The sequence below is a fragment of the Balaenoptera ricei genome, chromosome 18 (assembly GCF_028023285.1).
Source record: "Balaenoptera ricei isolate mBalRic1 chromosome 18, mBalRic1.hap2, whole genome shotgun sequence".
Lineage (NCBI taxonomy): Eukaryota > Metazoa > Chordata > Mammalia > Artiodactyla > Balaenopteridae > Balaenoptera > Balaenoptera ricei.
The window spans coordinates 69,419,005-69,441,850 of record NC_082656.1 but is presented as its reverse complement, the minus strand read 5'-3'; the positions used below and the strand labels follow the sequence as shown (position 1 = coordinate 69,441,850).

The window sequence follows — 22,846 nt, the reverse complement described above, 5'->3', positions numbered from 1 at the left end:
TAAATATTATACAAGTAATTTTATGCAGAAATGCAGAAAAGTATAAATGAGGAAAAATGCACCCATAATTTAATGCCCAGAGATAAAGTTTTGATGGGAAGACTTATCATATACAGTCAGAAACCTCTTCCCACGTGAGCCACGCATCTCAGTGGGCAAGAAGACCAGACCTCCCCTCCCTCCCTCCCTCCATCCTTCCATCAACCCCACTCCCACCTTGTTCCAGAAAGAATTACAGGCAGCTGCATGACAATGGCTAACCCTTAAACCAGACCTCAGTTATCACATCTGTAGGAGATACTACCACCTGACCATTGTTAGAAAGGTACGTGACCCAAATGTTACTCATCAAGCACCTTTCTCACGCCATGTACAGTGCTTAGTGCTTTCACACATCTCATCTCTGTGAAAATACTTTGTAAACCTTCAAGCACCATTCAGACTACAGTGTTAGGGTACTGTGAATTCTTGATTTGTCCTGATGACAATTTCATCTTCTAGAAGGTAGAGGAAGCATAAGGGGGCAACTGGACCTAATTCTAAACAACAAATAGTTAGGGAGAAAGTGACAGTATCATGTAGGAGTTTTCTTTACTCCTAGAAAGTTAGAAAACAGAAGTGACCTACACCTTTCCCTGGTAGATCTCCCTAGGCCAGAAACATTCCAGATGTTTTTCCCCTCAAACTTCCTGGATGTTCCTTGACAGCACTCGTATCACAATGTGCTGAGCACCAATCAGAATGTAATGTAGAGGGTCTGCAAAATGAGAGTGTTCTGTGCTCTATGGGAATCTGAACCCATGAAGTCCAAACATGTGGAAAGTCCAATCCAAAATCTCTCAGGCACACGTGCATGTGCACATCCTGCACCCCACCCTCACCGCTTCTGCAGATGCTCAGCAGACCCACCTTCAACTTGCAGTGTGTTGTTAAGACCCAGTCATGAAGCTTTGTCTCTGGAGGCTTATAATTGAAAAGAGCACAGAGTGCTTATCACCAGACCCCTGGTGGAGATCGTGTGAAGAGTAAATCCTGGAGACGAACTTTAATCACAACTCCCTGCGGCAGGCTTACCTGTTCTCCTGTTTCAATGAGGGCAGCAGCCTCGTCCTTGCCCAGTTGTTGCACCATCTTGTAAAATAGGCCGTCTCTATCTTGCAGCAAATCATATGGCTTATCGTATTCTTCCAGTCTCCCTGAATCTAAAACCTGTTGATCAGCAGAAAAAAAACCCATTGCACACAATGTTTCACAATAAAGTATTATAACTCAGACAATATTTTGTAAAGGAACAGAAGGGGAAGAATAGAGAAAATCTGTTTGGGTGGTAGGCCTGGCTGGTGTTTTAATGGTTTGATTAACTTGTTTTACTAGGCAGATAAAGGCCTAACCTGACCTTTTATTACTATAATGTTATAGGAAAGGAAGAAAAATGAGTTTTAGACTATGATTTCTTTAAATTAATTTTTATTGGAGTACAGTTGCTTTACAATGTTGTGTTAGCTTCCACTGCACAGCAAAATGAATCAGCCATACATATACATATATCCCCTCCCTTTTGGATTTCCCCCCCATTTAGGTCACCCCAGTGCATCAAGTAGAGCACTCAGCAGTCTGGCATTTCATATTCTGCCAAGGGCATTTGGGGTGGTTATCATTAGTTAGTGCTTTTACCTCTCAGACTCTTGAGCTTTAAGGGCTATTTATACAGAAACACAGAGTTGGGAAATTTCTTGATTTAAGAAAATCAAACTCTATCTAAAGTCAGGTTGATGTCATACAAACCAGATGGAAGTGACCTGACAGCAAATTAACTGTTAAGTTGGTTTGATAGAATCTCAGTAGTATTTGGGAAAAAAGTAAATGCCTCCAGAATTTCTTTAGGGTTGTGAACTAAGAAATTGCCTGTCATATCAGTGAACAAAGGATGTTGCAGCCATCAAGCCACCACATTACAGCTGCCCTGACAATAAGCCCTGAGGGAACTCAGGATGGAACCAGAATGTGTGCAGCCACCCCCAACAGTGCGCCCTGAGGAGACTCAGGATGAGAAAAACACAGGATACTGGCCTCAGATAGCTGAGGTGCACATCAAAGGAATGATTTCAATGAGCCCAGACTTTGCATCTTCCCATGTATAGAAAAGCACTAAATTCATTAACTTGGGATGTCTGGTTTTCTTTGATTAACAGTAATCTTTTAATGTTCTGACTACCTGGTCTTTTGTTGCAAAAACTCTTACATATCCTGGCTCATCCCCTTGCCTCTTCAGAACCATTTCTCACTGTTATGAGATGCTTTGTCCCTAAGCCTTCACAATGTCCACCACATAAAATGTAACTCTCAACTTCCAGGTTGTGCTTTTTTTTTCTTTTTCAGTCGACAGGGTCCTGGATTATGTTAGTTGCTAAGAGGGGCAGAATCCCTTGTCTGAGAGGTTAAGATGCTTCGTCAACTTGGCTTTGATTGTAGTTTATTATTCTGAGAGTGAAAGGCTGGCAAAAAGAGCTGCTACATAAGCAGCATTAGCAGAATTTCTCTGCACAGAAGAAATCCCTAGAACTCCAATTTTTTCTTTGACTAAGACTAAAGAAGCAAGTAAGAAATTGAGCTTCAAATTCTAATGCTCACAGCCTGCACAGTGCCCAGGGACAGCCCAACTTGAACTGCCGAGGATCTGAATCTTTTTTCACAAGTTATCTTTCTTTGCTTCTTTTTCTTTCTCTCTTCAGCTGTCTGCCATTCAGCCCTTTTGTGCACATTGATATGTCCCTAGTTGAAAATTAAAAGGGAGAGGAAGGGGGTCTTAACTCTGCCTTTCTACTTATTAGTGGCTTTGCATAATGGTTTTAGAGGGGAAAAAAGAATCTGAAACAATTGGCCCAAATGACATAGCTATAAAGATAGTTCTGATGTTAAGTGGTACTTAGTTCTTCATGTAGAGTAACTGTATCTTAAGAGAATATGCAGCAACTCTGAACAGGACACAGGTTGTTCTTCCATATCTAGTACTGCAGTTAATTCCATCCCATGTCATTTAATTGGAAACATTTATTAAGTCTCCTAAGGGCAGAAAAGTGGTCAAGATGGTGGAGTAGGGGGATGCAGAGTTCACATCTCCCCACAACTAGGGCACCTACCAGACTCTGGGGATGGGAGCAACCCTTGAACGACTGGCCTACAAACTCCAGTGCTGGAAGCCTCAAGCCAAACAACCAGTAAGACAGGAAGATAGTCCCACCCATCAAAAAAAAAAAAAAGATGACAAAAAAATATGTTACAGATGAAGGAGCAAGGTAAAAACCTATAAGACCAAATAAATGAAGAGGAAATAGGCAACCTACCTGAAAAAGAATTCAGTGATGATAGTAAAGATGATCCAAAATCTTGGAAATAAAATGGAGAAAATACAAGAAACGTTTAACAAGGACCTAGAAGAACTGAAGAGCAAACAAACAATGATGAACAACACAATAAATGAAATTTAAAATTCTCTAGAAGGAATCAATAGCAGAATAAATGAGGCAGAAGAATGGATAAGTGACCTGGAAAATAAAATAGTGGAAACAACTACCGCAGAGCAGAATAAAGAAAAAAGAATGAAAACAGTTGAAGACAATCTCAGAGACCTCTGGGACAACACTTAACACACCAACATTTGAATTATAGGGGTCCCAGAAGAAGAAGAGAAAAAGAGAGGGTCTCAGAAAATATTCGAAGAGATTATAGTCGAAAACGTCCCTAACATGGGAAAGGAAAGAGCCACCCAGGAATCTCAGAGTCCCATACAGGATAAACCCTAGGAGAAACACACCAAGATGCATATTAATCAAACAAACAAAAATTAAATTCAAAGAAAAAATACTAAAAGCATCAAGGGAAGAGCAAAAATAACATACAAGGGAATCCCCATAAGGTTATCAGCTTATTTTTCAGCAGGAACTCTGCAGCCAGAAGGGAGTGGCAGGATATACTTAAAGTGATGAAAGAGAAAAACCTACAACCAAGATTACTCTACCCAGCAAGGATCTCATTCAGATTCGACCAAGAAATCAAAAGCTTTACAGACAAGCAAAAGCTAAGACAATTCAGCACCACCAAACCAGCTTTACAACAAATGCTAAAGGAACTCCTCTAGGCGGGAAACACAAGAGAAGAAAAAGACCCCCCCCACACACACAAAAAAAAAACCACAAAAAACTAAAATAATTATGAAAATGGCTACAGGAACATACATATCGATAATTACCTTAAATGTAAATGGATTAAATGCCTCAACCAAAAGACACAGACTGGCTGAATGGATACAAAAACAAGGCCCATATATGTGCTGTCTACAAGAGACCCACTTCAGACCTAGGGACACATACAGACTGAAAGTGAGGGGATGGAAAAAAATACTCCATGCACATGGAAATCAAAAGAAAGCTGGAGTAGCGACACTCATATCAGATAAAATAGACTTTAAAATAAAGACTGTTACAAGAGACAAGGAAGGACACTACATAATGATCAAGGGATCAATCAAAGAAGAAGATGTAACAACTGTAAATATGCACCCAACATGGGAGCACCTCGATACATAAGGGAAATGCTAACAACCATAAAAGGGGAAATCAACAGTAACACAACGATAGTAAGGGACTTTAACACCTCACTTATATCAATGGACAGATCATCCAAACAGAAAATAAATAAGGAAATACAAGGTTTAAATGACACAACAGACCAGATAGATTTAATTGATATTTATAGGACATTCCACTCAAAAGTGGCAGCATACACTTTCTTCTCAAGTGCACATGGAACATTTTCCAGGATAGATGACATCTTGGGTCACAAATCAAGCCTCAGAAAATTTAAGAAAACTGAAATCGTATCAAGCATCTTTTGCGACCACAACGCTATAAGATTAGAAATGAATTACAGGGAAAAAAAACTAAAAAAACACAAATACATGGAGGCTAAACTGTGTGGTACTAAAAAACAAAGAGATCACTGAAGAAATCAAAGAGAAAAAAAAAAATAGAAACAAATGACAATGAAAACACAACGACCCAAAACCTATGGGATGCCACAAAAGCAGGTCTAAGAGGGACGTTTATAGCAATTCAATCTCACCTCAAGAAACAAGAAAAATGTGAAATAAACCTAACCTTACACGTAAAGCAACTAGAAAAAGAAGAACAAACAAAACCCAAAGTCAGTAGAAGGAAAGAAATCATAAAGATCAGAGCAGAAATAAATGAAAAAGAAATGAAGGAAACAATAGCAAAGATCAATAAAACTAAGAGCTGGTTCTTTGAGAAGATAAACAAAACTGATAAACCTTTAGCCAGACTCATCAAGAAAGAAAGGGAGAGGGCACATCAATAAAATTAGAAATGAAAAAGGAGAAATTGCAACTGACACCTCAGAAATACAAAGGATCATAAGAGACTACTACGAGCAACTATATGCCAACCTAGAAGGAATGGACAAATTCTTGCAAAGGTACAATTTTCCAGGACTGAACCAGGAATAATTAGAAAATATAAACAGACCTATCACAAGTAATGAAATTGAAATTGTAATTAAAAATCTTCCAACAAACAAAAGTCCAGGACCGGACAGCTTCACAGGCAAATTCTATCAAACATTTAGAAAGAGCTAACACCTATCCTGCGCAAACTCTTCCAAAAAATGGCAGAGGGAGGAACACACCCAAATTCGTTCTATGAGGCCACCATCACCCTGATACCAAAACCAGATGAAGATATCACAGAAAAAAGAAAATTACAGACCAATATCCCTGATGAACATAGATGCAAAAATCCTCAACAAAATACCAGCAAACAGAATCCAACAACACATTAAAAGGATCATACACCATGATCAAGTGGGATTTATCCCAGGGATGCAAGGATTCTTTAATATATGCAAATCAATGTGCTACACCATATTAACAAATTAAGGAATAAAAAACAAGATCATCTTGACAGATGCAGAAAAAGCTTTTGACAAAATTCAACACCCATTTATGAAAAAAACTCTCCAGAACATGGGCATAGAGGGAACCTACTTCAACATAATAAAGGCCATATATGACAAACCCACAGCAAACATCATTCTCAATGGTGAAAAAATGAAAGCATTTCCACTAAGATCAGGAAGAAGACAGGGATGTCCACTCTCGCCACTCTTACTCAACATAGTTTTGGAAGTCCTAGCCATGGCAATCAAAGAAAAAGAAAAGGAACAAATTGGAAAAGAAGAAGTAAAACTGTCACTGTTTGCAGATGACATGATACTATACACAGAAAATCCTAAAGATGTCACCAGAAAGATACTAGGACTAATCAATGAATTTGGTAAGGCTGAAGCATACAAAATTAATGCATAGAAATCTCTTGCATTCCTATACACTAACAACGAAAGATCAGAAAGAGAAGTTAAGGAAACAATCCCATTCACCATCACAACAAAAAGAATAAAATACCTAGGAAGAGACCTACCTAAGGAGGCAAAAGACCTGTACTGAGAAAACTATAAAACACTGATGAAAGAAATCAAACATGACAGAAGCAGATGGAGAAATATACCATGTTCTTGGATTAGAAGAATCAGTGTTGTGAAAATGACTATACTACCCAAAGCAATCTACAGATTCAATGCAATCCCTATCAAATTACCAATGGCATTCTTCACAGAATTAGAACAAAAAATTTTACAATTTGTATGGAAACACAAAAGACCCCGAATAGCCAAAGCAATCTTGAGAAAGAAAACCGGAGCTGGAACAATCAGGCTCCCTGACTTCAGACTATACTACAAAGCTACAGTAATCAAGATATCATGGTACTTGTACAAAATCAGAAATATAGATCAATGGTACAGGCTAGAAAGCCCAGAGATAAACCCATGCACATATGGTCACCTTATCTTTGATAAAGGAGGCAAGAATATACAATGGAGAAAAGACAGCCTCTTCAATAAGTGGTGCTGGGAAAATTAGACAGATACATGTAAAAGTATGAAATTAGAACACTCCCTGACACCATACACAAAAATAAACTCACTGTATGCTAACACATATATATGGAATCTAAAAAAAAAAAAAAAAAGTTATGAAGAACCTAGGGGCAGGATGGGAATAAGGACGCAGACCTACTAGAGAATGGACTTGAGGACATGGGGAGGGGGAAGGGTAAGCTGGGACAAACTGAGAGAGTGGCATGGACATATATACACTACTAAATGTAAAATCGATAGCTAGTGGGAAGCAGCTGCATAGCACAGGGAGATCAGCTTGGTGTTTTGTGACCACCTAGAGGGGTGGGATAGGGAGGGTGGGAGGGAGGGAGACGCAAGAGGGAAGAGATGGGGATACATGTATATGTACAGCTGATTCACTTTGTTATACAGCAGAAACTAACACACCATTGTAGAGCAATTATACTCCAATAAAGATGTTAAAAAAAAAAATACAGGCCCAATCCCTGAGAGTATGGTTTGATATTCTGGATTGGGTTTCTGGAATCTGTCATTACTTTAAAAAGAAAAAACAAAGCTTTCAGAACAGACAATCACTTGCTTTCCACAAAGGAAAGAGGTACAGGCTTCCCTCGGAGATACTGCAGGTTCAGTTCCAGAACACCAGAATGAAGTGAGTATCGCAATAAAGTGAGTCACATGAATTTCCTGATTTCCCAGGGCATATAGAAGTTATGTTTACACTATACTGCAGCCTATCAAGTGTGCAATAGCATTATGTTTGGAAAAACACAATGTACAGACCTTAATTTAAAAATAATTTATTGCTAAAAAATACTAACCATCATCAGAGTCTTTAGCAAGTCATAGTAGTAACAGCAAAGATCACAGATCACCATAACAGATGTAGTGATGGTGAAAAAGTTTGAAATACTGTGACAATTACCAAAATGTGACAAAGACACGGAGTGAGCAATATTGTTGGAAAAATGGCACTGATAGACTTGCTCCACACAGAGATGTGACAAACCTTCAATTTGTAAAAAAAGAAAAAAAAAAAAAACCCAGTATCTGTGTAGTGCAATAGAAAAAGGTATGCCTTTATTTCTAAAGCAAGCAAGAAAAAAAATTGCCTCAAAAATCAAAGTTTTGAGAAAGAACATTATTGGTGTTTTTGTTGAATTGAAAGCCAACTGATAATCAGAAGCTCTAGAACAAAATACAAGGTTTACATCTGGGGTGGATGGAGCACAGAAGACAATTCCCCAGCTCTGAAGCTAGGGGATGAATGTCTCTTGGGTCCTCTGAGGTCTAATCCTGCCATTCCTACCAAAGGAGTCAGCGACCGCAACCAGCTCGGACCAGGATATAAACAAGTGGCCAAGTTTACATCTCCTGGTGGGACCTCCCCGTGTTATCATTGATGAAATCTTGGCCAGGGAGCCCTAAACCGAAGGTCTCCCAACACAGGAGTGGGAAGGGCAGCTCCACAGTGAAGGACAAGGTCCACCATGAAAAACGTCGGTCATCGCAAAGGTGACAGGCTCCAAAGAGAACCCTTGCATTTCCCTTCTCCCTCCGTCTTCACCATTCACCCAGATGGTCAGTCTCAACACCCAGAAACCAGTATCAGCTCCTCTCTCTTCCCTCAGATCCCACGTTCGATCCATCACACAGTCCACTTGGTTCCACTTTGTAATCCACCCCAAATCCAACCATCTCACCATTTCCACTGCTAGCACCTTAGTCTAAGCCACCAACAGTCGAGAAAGGGCACAACTGTAAGAGAGAGTGAACACTGCATTTGGAGAACTGAAAGACCATCAATGTGGTTTTACCTGTAAAGGAAAGACGGAGAGCAGAGAAGGACAAAACTAGAAAGGTGGGGAGGGGCCAAGATGTAAACTGCTTTGTAAAACCATGTTAAAGGTTTGTTCAAAGACACTGACCAAGAGAGAAAAATCTGAGGTTATAGAAATTTACCAGAAGATACTGGTAAGTAAAGCATTAAACAAATGGACATATTTTGATAACGGCAACAAAGTTGATTGATTCACATCTATGGACGTTCACACCTGTGGATCAAGTGCTGATGGATAAGACTTAGGACTGAAGAGCTGACACGTCTGCCAAATTTTGTCCTCCCTTACTGTTTCCCTAACCGATCATACATTGCAAGGTGACTGCGATACCAAAAAACAAAAATAAAACTCCAGGGTACATTTAGGAGAAAAGAATTTATTTGAATGGACCCCTAACTGAGCTAGAGATCAAGCCATCTTTCTGCTGCTGCCTCTAAAGCCTGACAAGGGGCTTGAAACAGGTAGATTTCACAGCATCATTCGTTTATTGTGGAAGAAGGACACTTTTGGGGATAGTCTGAGAAATACAATGCTGCAATGCTGAGAGGTAAGAACAAGAAAGTGACAGGTAAAAAGTAGAACTAAAATGTTACTTTTCCAATTAGCATTCAAGACCACAAAATGAGAGGGACTTCCCTGATGGCGCACAGTGGTTAAGACTTCGTGCTCCCAATGCAGGGGGCCCGGATTCGATCCCTGGTCAGGGAACTAGATCCCACATGCATGCTGCAACTAAGAGTCTGCATGCCACAACTAAGGAGCCTGCCTGCCGCAACTAAGACCTGGTGCAACCAAGTAAATAAATATTAAAAAAAAAAAAAAAAGGAACACAAAATGAGGGACTAAGGATGCCTGATGCTAAACGTTTCTGGAATCTAAGAGTCACTGTCCTACAACCTTGGAATGTTACCTGATCCCTCATGAAAGTCTGCAGGAGAGGCCTGCTTCCTACTGTGATGTTCTAGTCCAGATGACCAGACACAATGCTTGGAGCCTAGAGCATCCCTTTGGTTGGGGATGCCCCACTCCTGTCGTCTGCCTCCCCAGAGCTCACTCCTGTGCACGTCCAGCTCAGGGGAGTGAGGCTAAAGGCACTGCTTCAGTGCTGACAGTCCGCTATCTACTCAGCGCCCCCACTGATGATCCCGTCTGACAGTGAATGTGAAGTAGGATGGGAGGTGATATTCCAGAAACTGCCTATGAAGTCAAGAGAGATAGTACCATTATCATTAAACATAAGGAAGTCTGGGTATTACTGATTATTACCTGTTTTTTATGGACCATCAAATTCACTGGTTAACTGCACCTGTTGCCTCTTATGCATCATATGCAGGCGTTCTTTACCTATTTCATTACTAATCAGCATCACTGGACACTGTGGTGTCTCCTGACAACAGTTACCATCCATAAGATTAGTGAAATCAGCTCACTGTCACAGGCTACAGGTTAACCTTAAAATACCCTGCATTCCTTGAGATTATATGCAGCCAAAGGTTTTTCCTTTGAGGGATGATTCCCTTATCATTTTATAAAGCCACACCCTAACATTTATTGAAACTCAGCAGGGAAAGAACAAAGAAAGAGAGAAGATGAAAATGAGAGAGAAAAGCAATAGAGGGAGGAAGGAAGGAAATAAAGCTAAGGAAGGAAATATTAAATTACTAAGGAAGAAAAAGCCAATCAAACCTGGAAGGAAGATACTAGACAGATATCCAGAGGCCCAAGCTTTGTGTGCAAAGTCCAGATTTACTGTGTGAGACTTACTAGTTGTTTGTATGCAGTATCTCAGCCCCTGATCCACTTTTCTTTCTGTACTCTCATCTGTGATGCAAAGGCTGGGTCTCTGCAAATCACATTTCAGAAGACCTTTGGCCAGCTGGCCTTTGTTCGGTTTTGTCAGTAGGGGGCACTAGAGGGAGACTGAAGGTGGGAATCAGAGCTAATGGTCTAGCTGGTTTCTGCTGCTCCTGCAGCAGCATCTCAGCAGTGGGACCTGACTCCAGCTCCCAGCTTCTATTAGCACATGGAGAACTAGCCTCATTGTGCTCCCTCACAAATACGGCCAGCAACTAGGCAGTGACTTCTCCTTGGAGGTCTGAGCACTGACTCTTTAGAGCCTCTCTTCTGAGTTCTTAGTTCTGGAGATCTGTCCTAGGACACAGTAGCTGCTTCCTAAAATTAGTACCCCAGTGTTTCATTTTTCTAGCCCTCCAATTCCTGTGTAACAAATTTCCTATATTAAATCCTTTCTGTTGAAATAGTTTGTTTTTCTCACTAGGCCCTTTCTTCTCATGGACTCCCCTCTGACAGCAACAGCTGAGAAATTCTGCAACCTTAGCCAACCTCGTGGCAGTCTAAATGAAAGGCTAATTTTTTGATTAAGGGAATCCAAAAATGCTGAAACAATTGTGACACAGCCAAGATGACCATCTTCTACCTCTCTGAAATATGAAGCCATAACTTGGGTTTGGAATATTTTCATGGTTGGCCATCTTAAAAAAATGACAATTTAATAAACTTTTAACTCATTATTGACCAGAGACATATAATATGTCTTTTGTTACCTGAATATTATTGACCAGAGACATTTCAGTATTCACTTACATAACAAATCGCTGGCCACAGGCATTAGTTTCTGCAAAAATCCCCCAGTCAATAATGTGTTAATATGAAAATATGAAATTACTGGATATATTATTTAATAGCACATTCTGAAAGTATAGTTAAGTACTTGAGTTATTGTCAGGAATGAGAGGAGAAACTAAGAGAAAATTAAATTATTGGAGGTTCCTTCCTATCAAGTTTTACAAGGAAGGATGTGTTGAAAAATTGAACATAAATGGAAACAACTGAAATTCCACAGGTGAAGGTCTTACCATTATCCTGTCACTGTCAATAATGGTGGGCAGTCTGTTTGTGATTGTTAGCACAGTGCACTGAACAAATTTCTCATGGATTTTTTTTGTATTAACTCATCAGTTCTGGAAACAAAGAAGTTGAATTTAGTTCAGTAAAGACAGAAATAGCAGACTTAAGACTTTAAAAAAAATCACATATTTTTATAATGTTTTAAAAAATCAATACTTTAAGACATAATCTTGTTCCTAAAAAACTAAGTATAAAAAGTCTTGGAAATTTACTATTTTTCATAAAACAATGGAAAATAGTCTTCCCTCAAAATTGCTTGAAAGTATCAGGAGCTGGATTTAGGAATCTAGCTCTCACAGGATACCTAATAACAACATTAACACTATATAACATGTTTTGGTTTCTTCTTTTGTTTTCTGGAATTAATGTTAACAAGAGATATCTTTCAGGCAAAGAGAACACTTAGAAACATTTCTCAGCATCACTAAATGTTTTCCATTTACAACATTTAAATTTTGGATACCAGGTTTCATGGACCTCAGCTCCATACCTTGGGTCCACATTTGATGTGGCTTTGTCAATAATCAGTATCTGATTTTTCCTGAGAATAGCCCTAGCAAGACACACCAGTTGTCTCTGTCCAGCACTGAAGTTCGATCCTGATTCTGCTAATTCAGTATCCATTTTACCGGGAACACCTTTGATGGCTTCTTTAAATTGTACCTGTGGATACAGAAAGAACATTTTCCTAAACAAACTGCTACTGAAGTAGACAATCCTCTTAGACATTTAAAAAATAAATATAAATATATAAATAAACTGAACTTATAAGGCACCGTATTTCTATCATCTTAAACATTTTCAAAGTAACCTACTGCATGTACTGTATCTACCAACCAGGTGCCAACGCCCCTCACAGAAAGTTAACACAGATGTCAGATGGTTTCCACATTTTATGGAACCTTCTTACTTTTCAAAAAGAAAGGCTGGTGTGGGCTGGAAAGAGAGAGTGAAATGCAATCAGCAGATGGGGAAGAGCTTTTAGTAGAGCAGAGCCAGCAGTAAATGAAGTAAAAGGAAAGCCTGCTCACCTAAATACAAGGCCCAGAGAAATGGAAATGTGACCTGTCGCCAAAGCCAGGACTGAATCACGTGGTTCCTGATGCACAGGCCGCTGATACCCAGATTTCTCTATCTTGGTTTTCAGTATGATGAGACATACTTGTGTCCTAACAGAGGATCAACGTATCAACGTAGAACATAACATAACTGGGTGATTTCTTCACAGTTTTGACATGACATAGCACTCTCAATTGTAAATTCCAGTATCTAAGCTGTTTTGTTTTTGTTTTTTAACAGAAGCAACACATCGATGATTCATTTCCAGAGTTTTATCTACTGTGCTCTTTTAACCTTTGAGTGATAAAGTTCTTCATCTTCTTCAGTCATTACTTATGCTATATTTGTAGAGCTGCCCTTGCTTTTTAGGTGCCCTAATTGGCACCAATTTCTGATGAACTTTCTTCAGTTTACAGTCAGCTGGCTATTCTTCAGTATAAGAAAAACATATTTCAGCATATTTTGAAAAGTAACCAAGATGAGACAGGCACCATCATTAGGAATGTCTCCCTTCTGAATGTCCATCTCCACCAAGGGAGAAGGAGGAGACAGAACTAACAGGACCAAAAAAAAATTTTTTTAAAGCATCTTTTTCTTTTAATTGAAGTTCTTAAAGAGGAAAACATAGTGGTGCCCTTTCACTCACTTGCAGGCCAACTCTGTGAGTTTGGGTTCACATGTCCAGTTTGGCATCATTTATTAACCAATGACTGGGGTTTTTAGTTCACTTAAAAACTGACCTCATTTAAAAAAAAAAAAATTGACCTCATTGCTTTAGTGGTACGTCTTAGAGTGAGAAATCATCCCATCATTCTGTTTCTCTGGGAATTATTTCTTTATGACATTTGTATGTTTTTCAGTAAAAGATGTGGTAGGTTTTATTTTAAAAAGTCATAAAGAGGGCTTCCCTGGTGGCGCAGTGGTTGAGAATCTGCCTGCCAATGCAGGGGACATGGGTTCGAGCCCTGGTCTGGGAAGATCCCACATGCCGCGGAGCAACTGGGCCCGTGAGCCACAACTACTGAGCCTGCGCGTCTGGAGCCTGTGCTCCGCAACAAGAGAGGCCGCGATAGTGAGAGGCCCGCGCACCGCGATGAAGAGTGGCCCCCGCTTGCCGCAACTAGAGAAAGCCCTCGCACAGAAATGAAGACCCAACACAGCCAAATAAATTAATTAATTAAAAAAAAAAAAGTCATAAACAAACAATTCCTAGAGAAACAGAATGATGGGATGATTTCTCACTCTAAGACATATCAGTAAAGTAACAGGGTTAATTGCAGAAGCAATACATGGAAACCACACACTTCACTGTGTGAAACAAACTCATGTTTATTTCTTTTTACAGAAAGTTCCAAATGTAGTTTAAATAAAGGTAGATCTCAGTGTTGTCTACCACTTCCACCACCTCATCATTTTTAGAATTGAGAGGCCACTAAATTTTATCTAAATTTTGGCTCCTACAGATGAATTAAGTATAAGTTAGGGCCAAGTTCTAAGATAGTTTTTTACAGGATTTGTCTCCCAATTAACATTTCCTCTCTGTCCAAAATTCTAGAGTAATTTTACTACCTGAGACTCTGTTAAGAGAGATCTCGAGCTGGGAAACAAATAGGAAAATAATTTACCAGTACTTCCAGTTTTTTTTTTTTAAGATGTCACAGTTTCACCATTAAATCTGTTCTGTGAGTTCAAGAGCAGTGGATCATCCTTCTTTCTTTGTATTTAATGGTTAACTGCTCTACCCACCTCTTCTCTTCTAGAATTTTGCTGTAGAAAGACTCACAAGCTTAAATGAAATCAGAGGTCCACTGCTTCTCAAGTAGGAGAAGGTGAAGCAATCAGCCTGATTTAGGAAAATAAAATCCCCACAGTTGCTGGAAAGAGGGGTAGTTTGTAAAGACTCAGTGCCGACATGCCTTCAGAAACCAGAATTCCTGGCAGGAAATTGTCAGGCCTCCAAATCTGCTTGCTCACAGTCAAAGCTCATCTATATATTACAGATTTCAGAGCTTCCCTGGAAGGGTGACACTAAATGACAAACACGCCAATTCAAAACAACAATGTGAACAGTCATTTGGATATGTGTAAAAAAAAAATTTTTTTTTAAAGAAATAAGCCACACTTCTCTGAAATGAGATCAATCAAACATTTAGTACCTATTTATTAAGTGCTTACTTTTTAAAAAGATAAGACTGAGCTAGGTCCTATGAGAAATTAGAAGTCTGTTTATGGTTTAGAAGTCTAGATAGATACAGTTTCTGCCATTAGTAGAATCAATTTGCAAAACTAGGACCAATACACAAAATAATTTGTATCAAAATATACAAACCAACAGCAACTTTAACAAGTCAAAATCCTTTTCACGCAAAGGTGAGGAAATTCAAAGATGTGGGCCAAAGGGAAACATGACACAAATAACAGAAAATCCTCTAGAAATGAACCGATCCATATAAAAACTGAGCAAAAGCTCCAGGGTTCTCTTACCTGCATTCATGCTGCGGCATTAAAAGGACGTGATCGCCAATAAATAACTATCATCACATTCCAATTATATAACTTACCTTTATAGACACTTTCTTATGAAACTTCATAGCATTTTGTTGGTATGATCTCATTTATCGTTCAGTTAATAATGAAAAACTACTATTGTCTCCACTTAGTTGATATTCCCTAAGACCAGAGGAATAAAATGAACATTGCAAGGTAATTAAGGTAACTAATTCTCTAGGTCACTTAGTAGAATTTGAACTCATAACTTCTGGTTTAGTGGTCTACTAAAGGACAAGATAATGTACCTAGCTGCTCTGGGTTCTAGGGAAAAGCTAAAATGAAAGCATGAGGCATTATCTTGTTGGTTTTCAACACCATTAATATACATGTTTTAATTTACACATGTACCCATGTCATCAATGTTCTCCTTGGAGCTAAATAAAGTCAGTTAAACTGATAAACTCCCCTTAATTACCTGCGCTGCTATAAATGTACACACACATATACTGATGCTAACAAGTTAATTACATTTAATAAATTACCTCTTCTAAGGCATTCCACAGTTCCTCATCCGTATGCTCATTAAAGGGATCCAGATTTTTCCTCATTGTTCCAGTGAATAAAACTGGTTCCTAAATACCCCAAAATAGAGAATGTTATTACCTTAAACTCTTTTCATCATGTTTGAATGCTTACAGAACAGAATTAAAATACAAAACAAACCACCAAAATTCCCTATAATCATTAATAAGGTTGCAAATGCTTTTTTACAAAATAGTATCTCCAAATTAATTTTCCACTGTACAAAGTATGCTCCAAAATATCTTCTGGATGATTGAACACTAACAAGAAAGTGTGGAAATGTGTCATCTTAAGAAGAAGTTGAAGAAGAGAAAGGAAGATTTGATTTTTAAAAAATACCTTCCTGGTAATATCTGCTCAGAAAAAAAATGAGGATATACTAATTTGAGGAACTTTACATCAAGAGAGCTAGATAAATTGATTGTCAATCCTGGTGTGATACTGGGAAATACCAACAGCATGATTAGTTGAGGTTTGTGCCTCAAAGCAAAATTGTTAAATTTTTGCACATTGGCACTGAAGAATGAACTAGGATATTTTCTCCATTGGTACAACAGCCTTCTGGGATGGGGAATCTCTCCACATGTGTGACATCTCCATATGTTCAAAGAGAATGTCAACTACTGGGGCCCGTGGCACCTCTGTTCATGAAGAGACTGCCTCTGATTCTGCATCAGCTGATGCCCACGTTATCTCACCTGTGCATCAAGATTACAGGCCTCACAGAACATCATTACAAACTGCAAGGGCAGGATAACCTGAAACCCATTGTGACATGAGCCATAATAAAATTGTTTTAATTTAAAAAGCTCTTCCTGGGGCTTCCCTGGTGGCACAGTGGTTGAGAATCTGCCTGCCAATGCAGGGGACACGGGTTCAAGCTCTGGTCTGGGAATATCCCATATGCCGCGGAGCAACTGGACCCGTGAGCCACAGCTACTGAGCCCACGCGTCTGGAGCCTGTGCTCCGTAATAGGAGAGGCTGCGATAGTGAGAGGCCCGCACACCGTGATGAAGAGTGGCACCCGCTTGCCGCAACTGGAGAAAGCCCTCGCACAGAAACAAAGATCCAACACAGCCAAAAATAAATAAATAAATATTCAAATAAATAAATAAATAAATAAAAATAAAAAGCTCTTCCTATTCATCTGCTTTGAGAGGAACCACAAGGAAATTACTCTGGAAATATATGCCTTTCTGGGTTTCAAGAGAGAATCTTGTACATAAGCTTATGCAGGTCATTTAAGTTTTCTTCTGGAAGGCTCTAGTAAGCCAGGGCACAAGAATATGGACAGCAGAGAAGAGCCCAATTGGCTCCTTTCAGTGAAGGGGATAGAACAATGTGATGCACACATGTGGGAACAAAAGGAGATCTGACTCTTCCACAAGTGCCCGGGAACTGCTCGGAATCACCAGCCTCAAATCCTGCCTGGTCTTGGGGCTGGACTATTCCTCCTCACTTCACAAAAGCCTGAGAAGAAAGATGAAGAAGGCAGACATTTATTTTCTCTGCCCATGAAGAATGACACTCAGAGAGCCTCCTGTACCTTCTTTCCCTATTGTCTTAGTTTTAAGTCTGGTGAGAGAAATGGATGCAGAAGACACATGGTGTGCCACCAAAAAAGATGTATCCCTGAGCAAAATCCAAAATTAAAAAGACATTATAAAGGGAGCTTTATTTGCACAGAGTTGATTAAGTGGACAGTATGCCTCCAAAGCACTGAAAATCACTGGTCATATGACATTTCAAAATGATTATTGAATTGAACTGAAAAATCCCTGGAGCCAAATTTAAGGTCTCCCTTAAAACTCTCAAATTTAGGATCAAAGATTAAGCAACCATGTAAGCAAAGGTAAGAATTCCTTGTCAGGGGAATAACCATCATTTTACTTAGATTTTTATAAAAACTTTTTATTCCTTGTAATTATTACCTCTAGGATTCTAAGATGCAAGCGATTTCTCTTCCTTTAGCTGTTTCCATGAGGTTTACACGAATGACGTGGCCGGTCAAGGGGAGGCTGGTCCCCAATATTCCTCCCTCTCCTCTGACTCTCCTTCACCTTCCCCCCAATGCTCTAAACCATGGGCAGGATTCTACTCTGGGGCCCAAATGAGGGTCTCTTCAAGGACTGGTGTTTCAGGAGATAAAGGGCCTGAAAGAGGCCAGGTTATGAACCAGCTTTGAGCCCAACTGGGAGAAGTGAGACAGGGTCTCTTTGCTTATAATAATGACAAGAATGTTTCTTTGCCCATCACAATTTTTTCCTTCAGGCCCCTCTCATAGAGCAAATTTACTTCCTGTAAGAGGTCTAAGGTTTGACCTGTCCACCTGGTTTTCAAAGTACACTCTATAGAGGCGTTACCTGAGCTAATCCACAAAAAAAACCTCTCTTTGTTTTTAAAAGATAGACTTTCTTGAGCAATGAATGGGCTCACAGTATCAGCACGTTTGGGAAGGGTTGTTTTTGTGGCTCAAGAGAACAGGGATACCCACTTAAAGTTCAATCACCTATTTCATAATCAAAGCCTCTCTCTATTGTCACCTCCCTCACCTTCTCTTTAGGAAACTCCTCAAAGGGGATGAAGCTCGCCAACGACTGGGGGACGAAAGTGGCATTCTCTGCAGAAAGAGGAGTCCCTCACTTCTGAGCCCCCGACCAATGCCTGCAGCTGCTTCATTCTGAGCTTTAATCAGAGCCCTCAGACACTCTTTAGGCCTTAAGGAGGTTCTGCTAATTATCATCAAACCACTTCTGATTGTCATAAAAAGAAAAAAAAATAAGTTTAACGATTTCCCACTGCAATAAGGGTCCTCACTTAAGTCTATACTGTCAGTCTAAAAGGACATATTGGGCAATTTCACGTGTTTATTTAGCAGTATTTGATGGAAGAACATAGTTTAGTAAATAAGAATACTTCTCTTTGTTATGATATGCCAAATATGTATTTCAAAATCAGTAAAATTTCAATGAAAAGTTGAATGAAAATATAATGATTTTTTAGACAGGAATCAGACAGGAAAAGGAAATTAAAGGTATCTAAATTGGAAGAGAAGTGGTAAAGCTGTCATTATATATAGAAGACGTGATACTATATATAGAAAACCCTAAAGACTCCACACAAAAACTACTAGAACTGATAAATGAATTCAGCAAGGTAGCAGGACACATGATTAACATACAGAAATTGGTTGCATTTCTTTACACTAACAGTGAAATATCAGAAAGGGAATGTAAAAAAACAATCGCTTTTAAAATCATATCAAAAAAAATTAAAATACTTAAGAATAAACCTGATGAAGGAGGTGAAAGACTTTTATGCTGACAACTAGAAAACATTAATAAAGGGAACTGAAGATGATTCAAGGAAATGGAAAGCTATCCCAAGCTCTTGGATTGGAAGAATTAATATTGTTAAAATGACTATACTACCCAAAGCAATCCACAGATTTAAGGCAATTGTTATCAAATTACCCGTGACATTTTTCACAGAACTAGAACCAATACTCCTAAAATTTATATGGAACCATAGAAGACCCAGAATTGCCAAAGCAATCCTGAGGAAAAAGAACAAAGCAGGAGGCATAGCCCTCCCAGACTTCAGACAATACTACAAAGCTACAGTAATCAAAATGGCATGGTATTGGCATTAAAAACAGACTATGGATAAATGGAACAGAATAGAGAGCCCAGAAATAAACCCACACACCTACAGTCAACTGATCTTTGATGAAGGAGGCAAAACTATACAATGGAGAAAAGACAGTCTCTTTAGCAAGTGGTGTTGGGAAAGTTGGACAGTGCATGTAAATCAGTGAAGTTAGAACACACCCTCACACCATACACAAAAGTAAACTCAAAATGGCTTAAAGACTTAATCATAAGACATGACACCATAAAGCTCCTAGAAGAGAAGACAGGCAAAACAGTCTCTGACACAAATCGTACCAATGTTTTTTTAGGTTAGTCTCCCAAGGCAATAGAAATAAAAGCAAAAATAAACAAATAGGACTAATCAAAGTTACAAGCTTTTGTACACCAAAGAAAACCATAAAACAAAAAGGCAACCTATGTACTGGGAGAAAATATTTGCAAATGATGAGACTGACAATGGCTTAATTTTCAAAATATACAAACAGCTCATACTACTCAACAACAAAAAAACAAACAACCCAATTGTAAGCTGGGCAGAAGACCTAAATAGACATTTTTCCAAAGAGGACATACAGATGACCAACAGGCACATGAAAAGATGCTCAACATCGCTAAATATTAGAGAAATGCAAAGCAAAACTACAAAGAAGTACCACCCCACACCAGTCAGAATGGCCATCATTGAAAAGCCTACAAACAACAAATGCTGAAAAGGGTGTGGAGAAAAGGGAACCCTCCTACACTGTTAGGAATGTAAGTTGGTGCAGCCACTGTGGAAAACAGTATGGAGGTTCCAATTCCACTTCTGGGCATATATCCAGACAAAACTATTATTGAAAAAGATACATGCACCCCCTATGTTCATAGCAGCACTATTTACAATAGCCAAGACATGCAAACAACCTAAATGTCCATTGACAGATGAATGGATAAAGATGTGGTACATAAAATGTAAAATAGATAGCTAGTGGGAAGCAGCTGCATAGCACAGAGATCAGCTCGGTGCTTTGTGACCACCTGCGGGTGGGATAGGGAGGGTGGGAGGGAGACTCAAGAGGGAGCAGATATGGGGATATATGTATACGTAAAGCTGATTCACTTTGTTATACAGCAGAAACTAACACACCATTGTAAAGCAATTATACTCCAATAAAGATGTTAAAAATAAATAAATTTCTGAAAAAAAAAAAGATGTGGTACATATATACAATGGAATACTACTCAGTCATAAAAAAGAATGAAATAATGCCATTTGCAGCAACATGGATGGACCTAGAGATTACCATACTAAGTGAAGTAAGTCAGAAAGAGAAAGATAAATACCACATGATATCACTTATATGTGGAATCTAAAATATGACACAAATGAACTTATCTGAAACAGAAACAGACTCAGAGATATAGAGAACAGACTTGCAGTTGCCAAGGGGGAGGTGGGATGGGGGATGGATGGATTGGGAGCTTGGGGTTAGCAGATGCAAACTATTATATATAGAATGGATAAACAACAAGGTGCTACTGTATAGCACAGGGAACTATATTCAATATCCTGTGATAAACCATAATGGAAAAGAATATAAAAAAGAATGTGTGTGTGTGTGTGTGTTTGTGTGTGTGACTGAATCACTTTGCTGTACAGCAGAAATTAACACAATTTTGTAAATCAACTATACTTCAATTAAAAAAAAAAAGAATGATTTATTATAACATCAACTGATAGAAGCTATACTTTTCTTTAAAGCCAGCAGGCGATTTTTGAAAAATGTCCGTTTAAATATGCCAATGTATTTTATGCATGGTGTTCATTTTGGTTTCTACTCATTCTACCTTCATCACTTGCCAAATAAGAGACCCTTATATTATCTTCAAAAGGTAATAAAAGTGCTCACAGTAGACACATACTGCAAGAGCAGATAAGGGCAAATTAATGATCATTTCTGATAGATATGATTATTTAAATTACCCACCTCTAAGCAATGAAGTTACTAAATTAATCTTATAATAAGTGCAGGCAGAACACTTCAGTGTAGCGATTTATGGTAGGACACACAAACTTCATGTAAATATACACTAAATTTACTGGCCCATGTATATTTTTTTTCTGAAGGTACACAATTAAACCTCATTTAATAAGAGTTAGCTGGCACAGCAGAGTCAGGAAAACCAATACTCTTATTCAATGTAATATTTTAAATGGAGCACTAGCTTCAAAACTGTTTTCATCATGGTTTAAAGTTTACACTTCTCTAATTTAATCCTTTGTGCCATATTCAGTAGTAATTTTTTCCTTTGTTACTAACATAACACAAGTTCATATTAGGAATGTGACCCCAAAATGGCCACTCTAAATTACAGCATTTAATGTAGTAAATTGATCATCCCTCAACACAACTGCAAGACTGAAAACTGTAGTCTTACTGGATCTTTTGCGTACTCTGCTGGAAGACAAGACCCTCATTATCTTAAAAAGAAACCCTACCCACTAACCTTCTAAGCTTAAAACAACTTGGGATCAAGGTAAAAGCAGTACAAGTGGTTACAAATTACGCAGATAATACACAACAGTTTGCCCTATTTCAGTCCCAAACTGGGAAACTGCCCTCTATTAAAATCTATCATCAAAAGCAGCTACTGCTGCTGTTTCCTAAGAGGTATGTTCTCATTTCTAATTGGAGGACCTTATTGAAGGGTCAACTAGTGTACCTGTTTCAAGAATGAGGGAATCATCTGAAATCACTTTAAATCTTGGTTTCCCTCTTGCTCTCCTTTTTTAAATCGTGTAGCCTCTGAATGAACTGATCATCATCCATACTCAGAAGAAAAGAAGACTCTTTGCCAACAAAGGAAAAAGAATTTAAGTCCCATTAAGTTCTCTTTCAGGGGCTCCAGGGGCAGTTCCAAGGGATTTAATGCAGACTTCACAGTGTCAGAGACAAAGGGCCGACTGCATTAGGCTAGAATCCAGTTGTATTTCTTTACTAGTAACAGCACATCCGCCTCTTCTGTCTTTCAGTTTTGTTCGCAACAAGAAAAAAAGGGAAATAAAACCAGGTAACCAGGGAGAAGTCTTAAAGAGACAGCTGTAGTTCACCTTCTTTAACCTACTGAAGAAAACTCAGGGAATGTAAAACACCGAAAGAGCAGAGTGGGCTATTTAAAAAAATACTTAGCTTTTGCTTTGATTTAAAATAAAGCCTATTAAATACAAAACATCAATCTGTTTAATCATGATAAAGATGATGGCTGCTGATCTGTGTCAACCCTTGGGCTGCAATCATAAATACTGAATTTGCATGGAA

At 38.8% G+C, this 22,846-nt stretch overlaps 1 protein-coding gene across 1 annotated transcript in view; it reads right to left on the bottom strand.

Moving 5' to 3' along the window:
- The window catches only part of LOC132352444 (ATP-binding cassette sub-family C member 4-like), a 127,709-nt gene that overhangs the window by 22,662 nt on the left and 82,201 nt on the right, over positions 1 to 22,846 (bottom strand). The window contains 5 exon segments of the mRNA XM_059902907.1: positions 1,075 to 1,209; positions 11,711 to 11,796; positions 11,799 to 11,815; positions 12,253 to 12,425; positions 15,854 to 15,943. Of these exon segments, the coding sequence (XP_059758890.1) occupies positions 1,075 to 1,209; positions 11,711 to 11,796; positions 11,799 to 11,815; positions 12,253 to 12,425; positions 15,854 to 15,943 (501 nt within the window).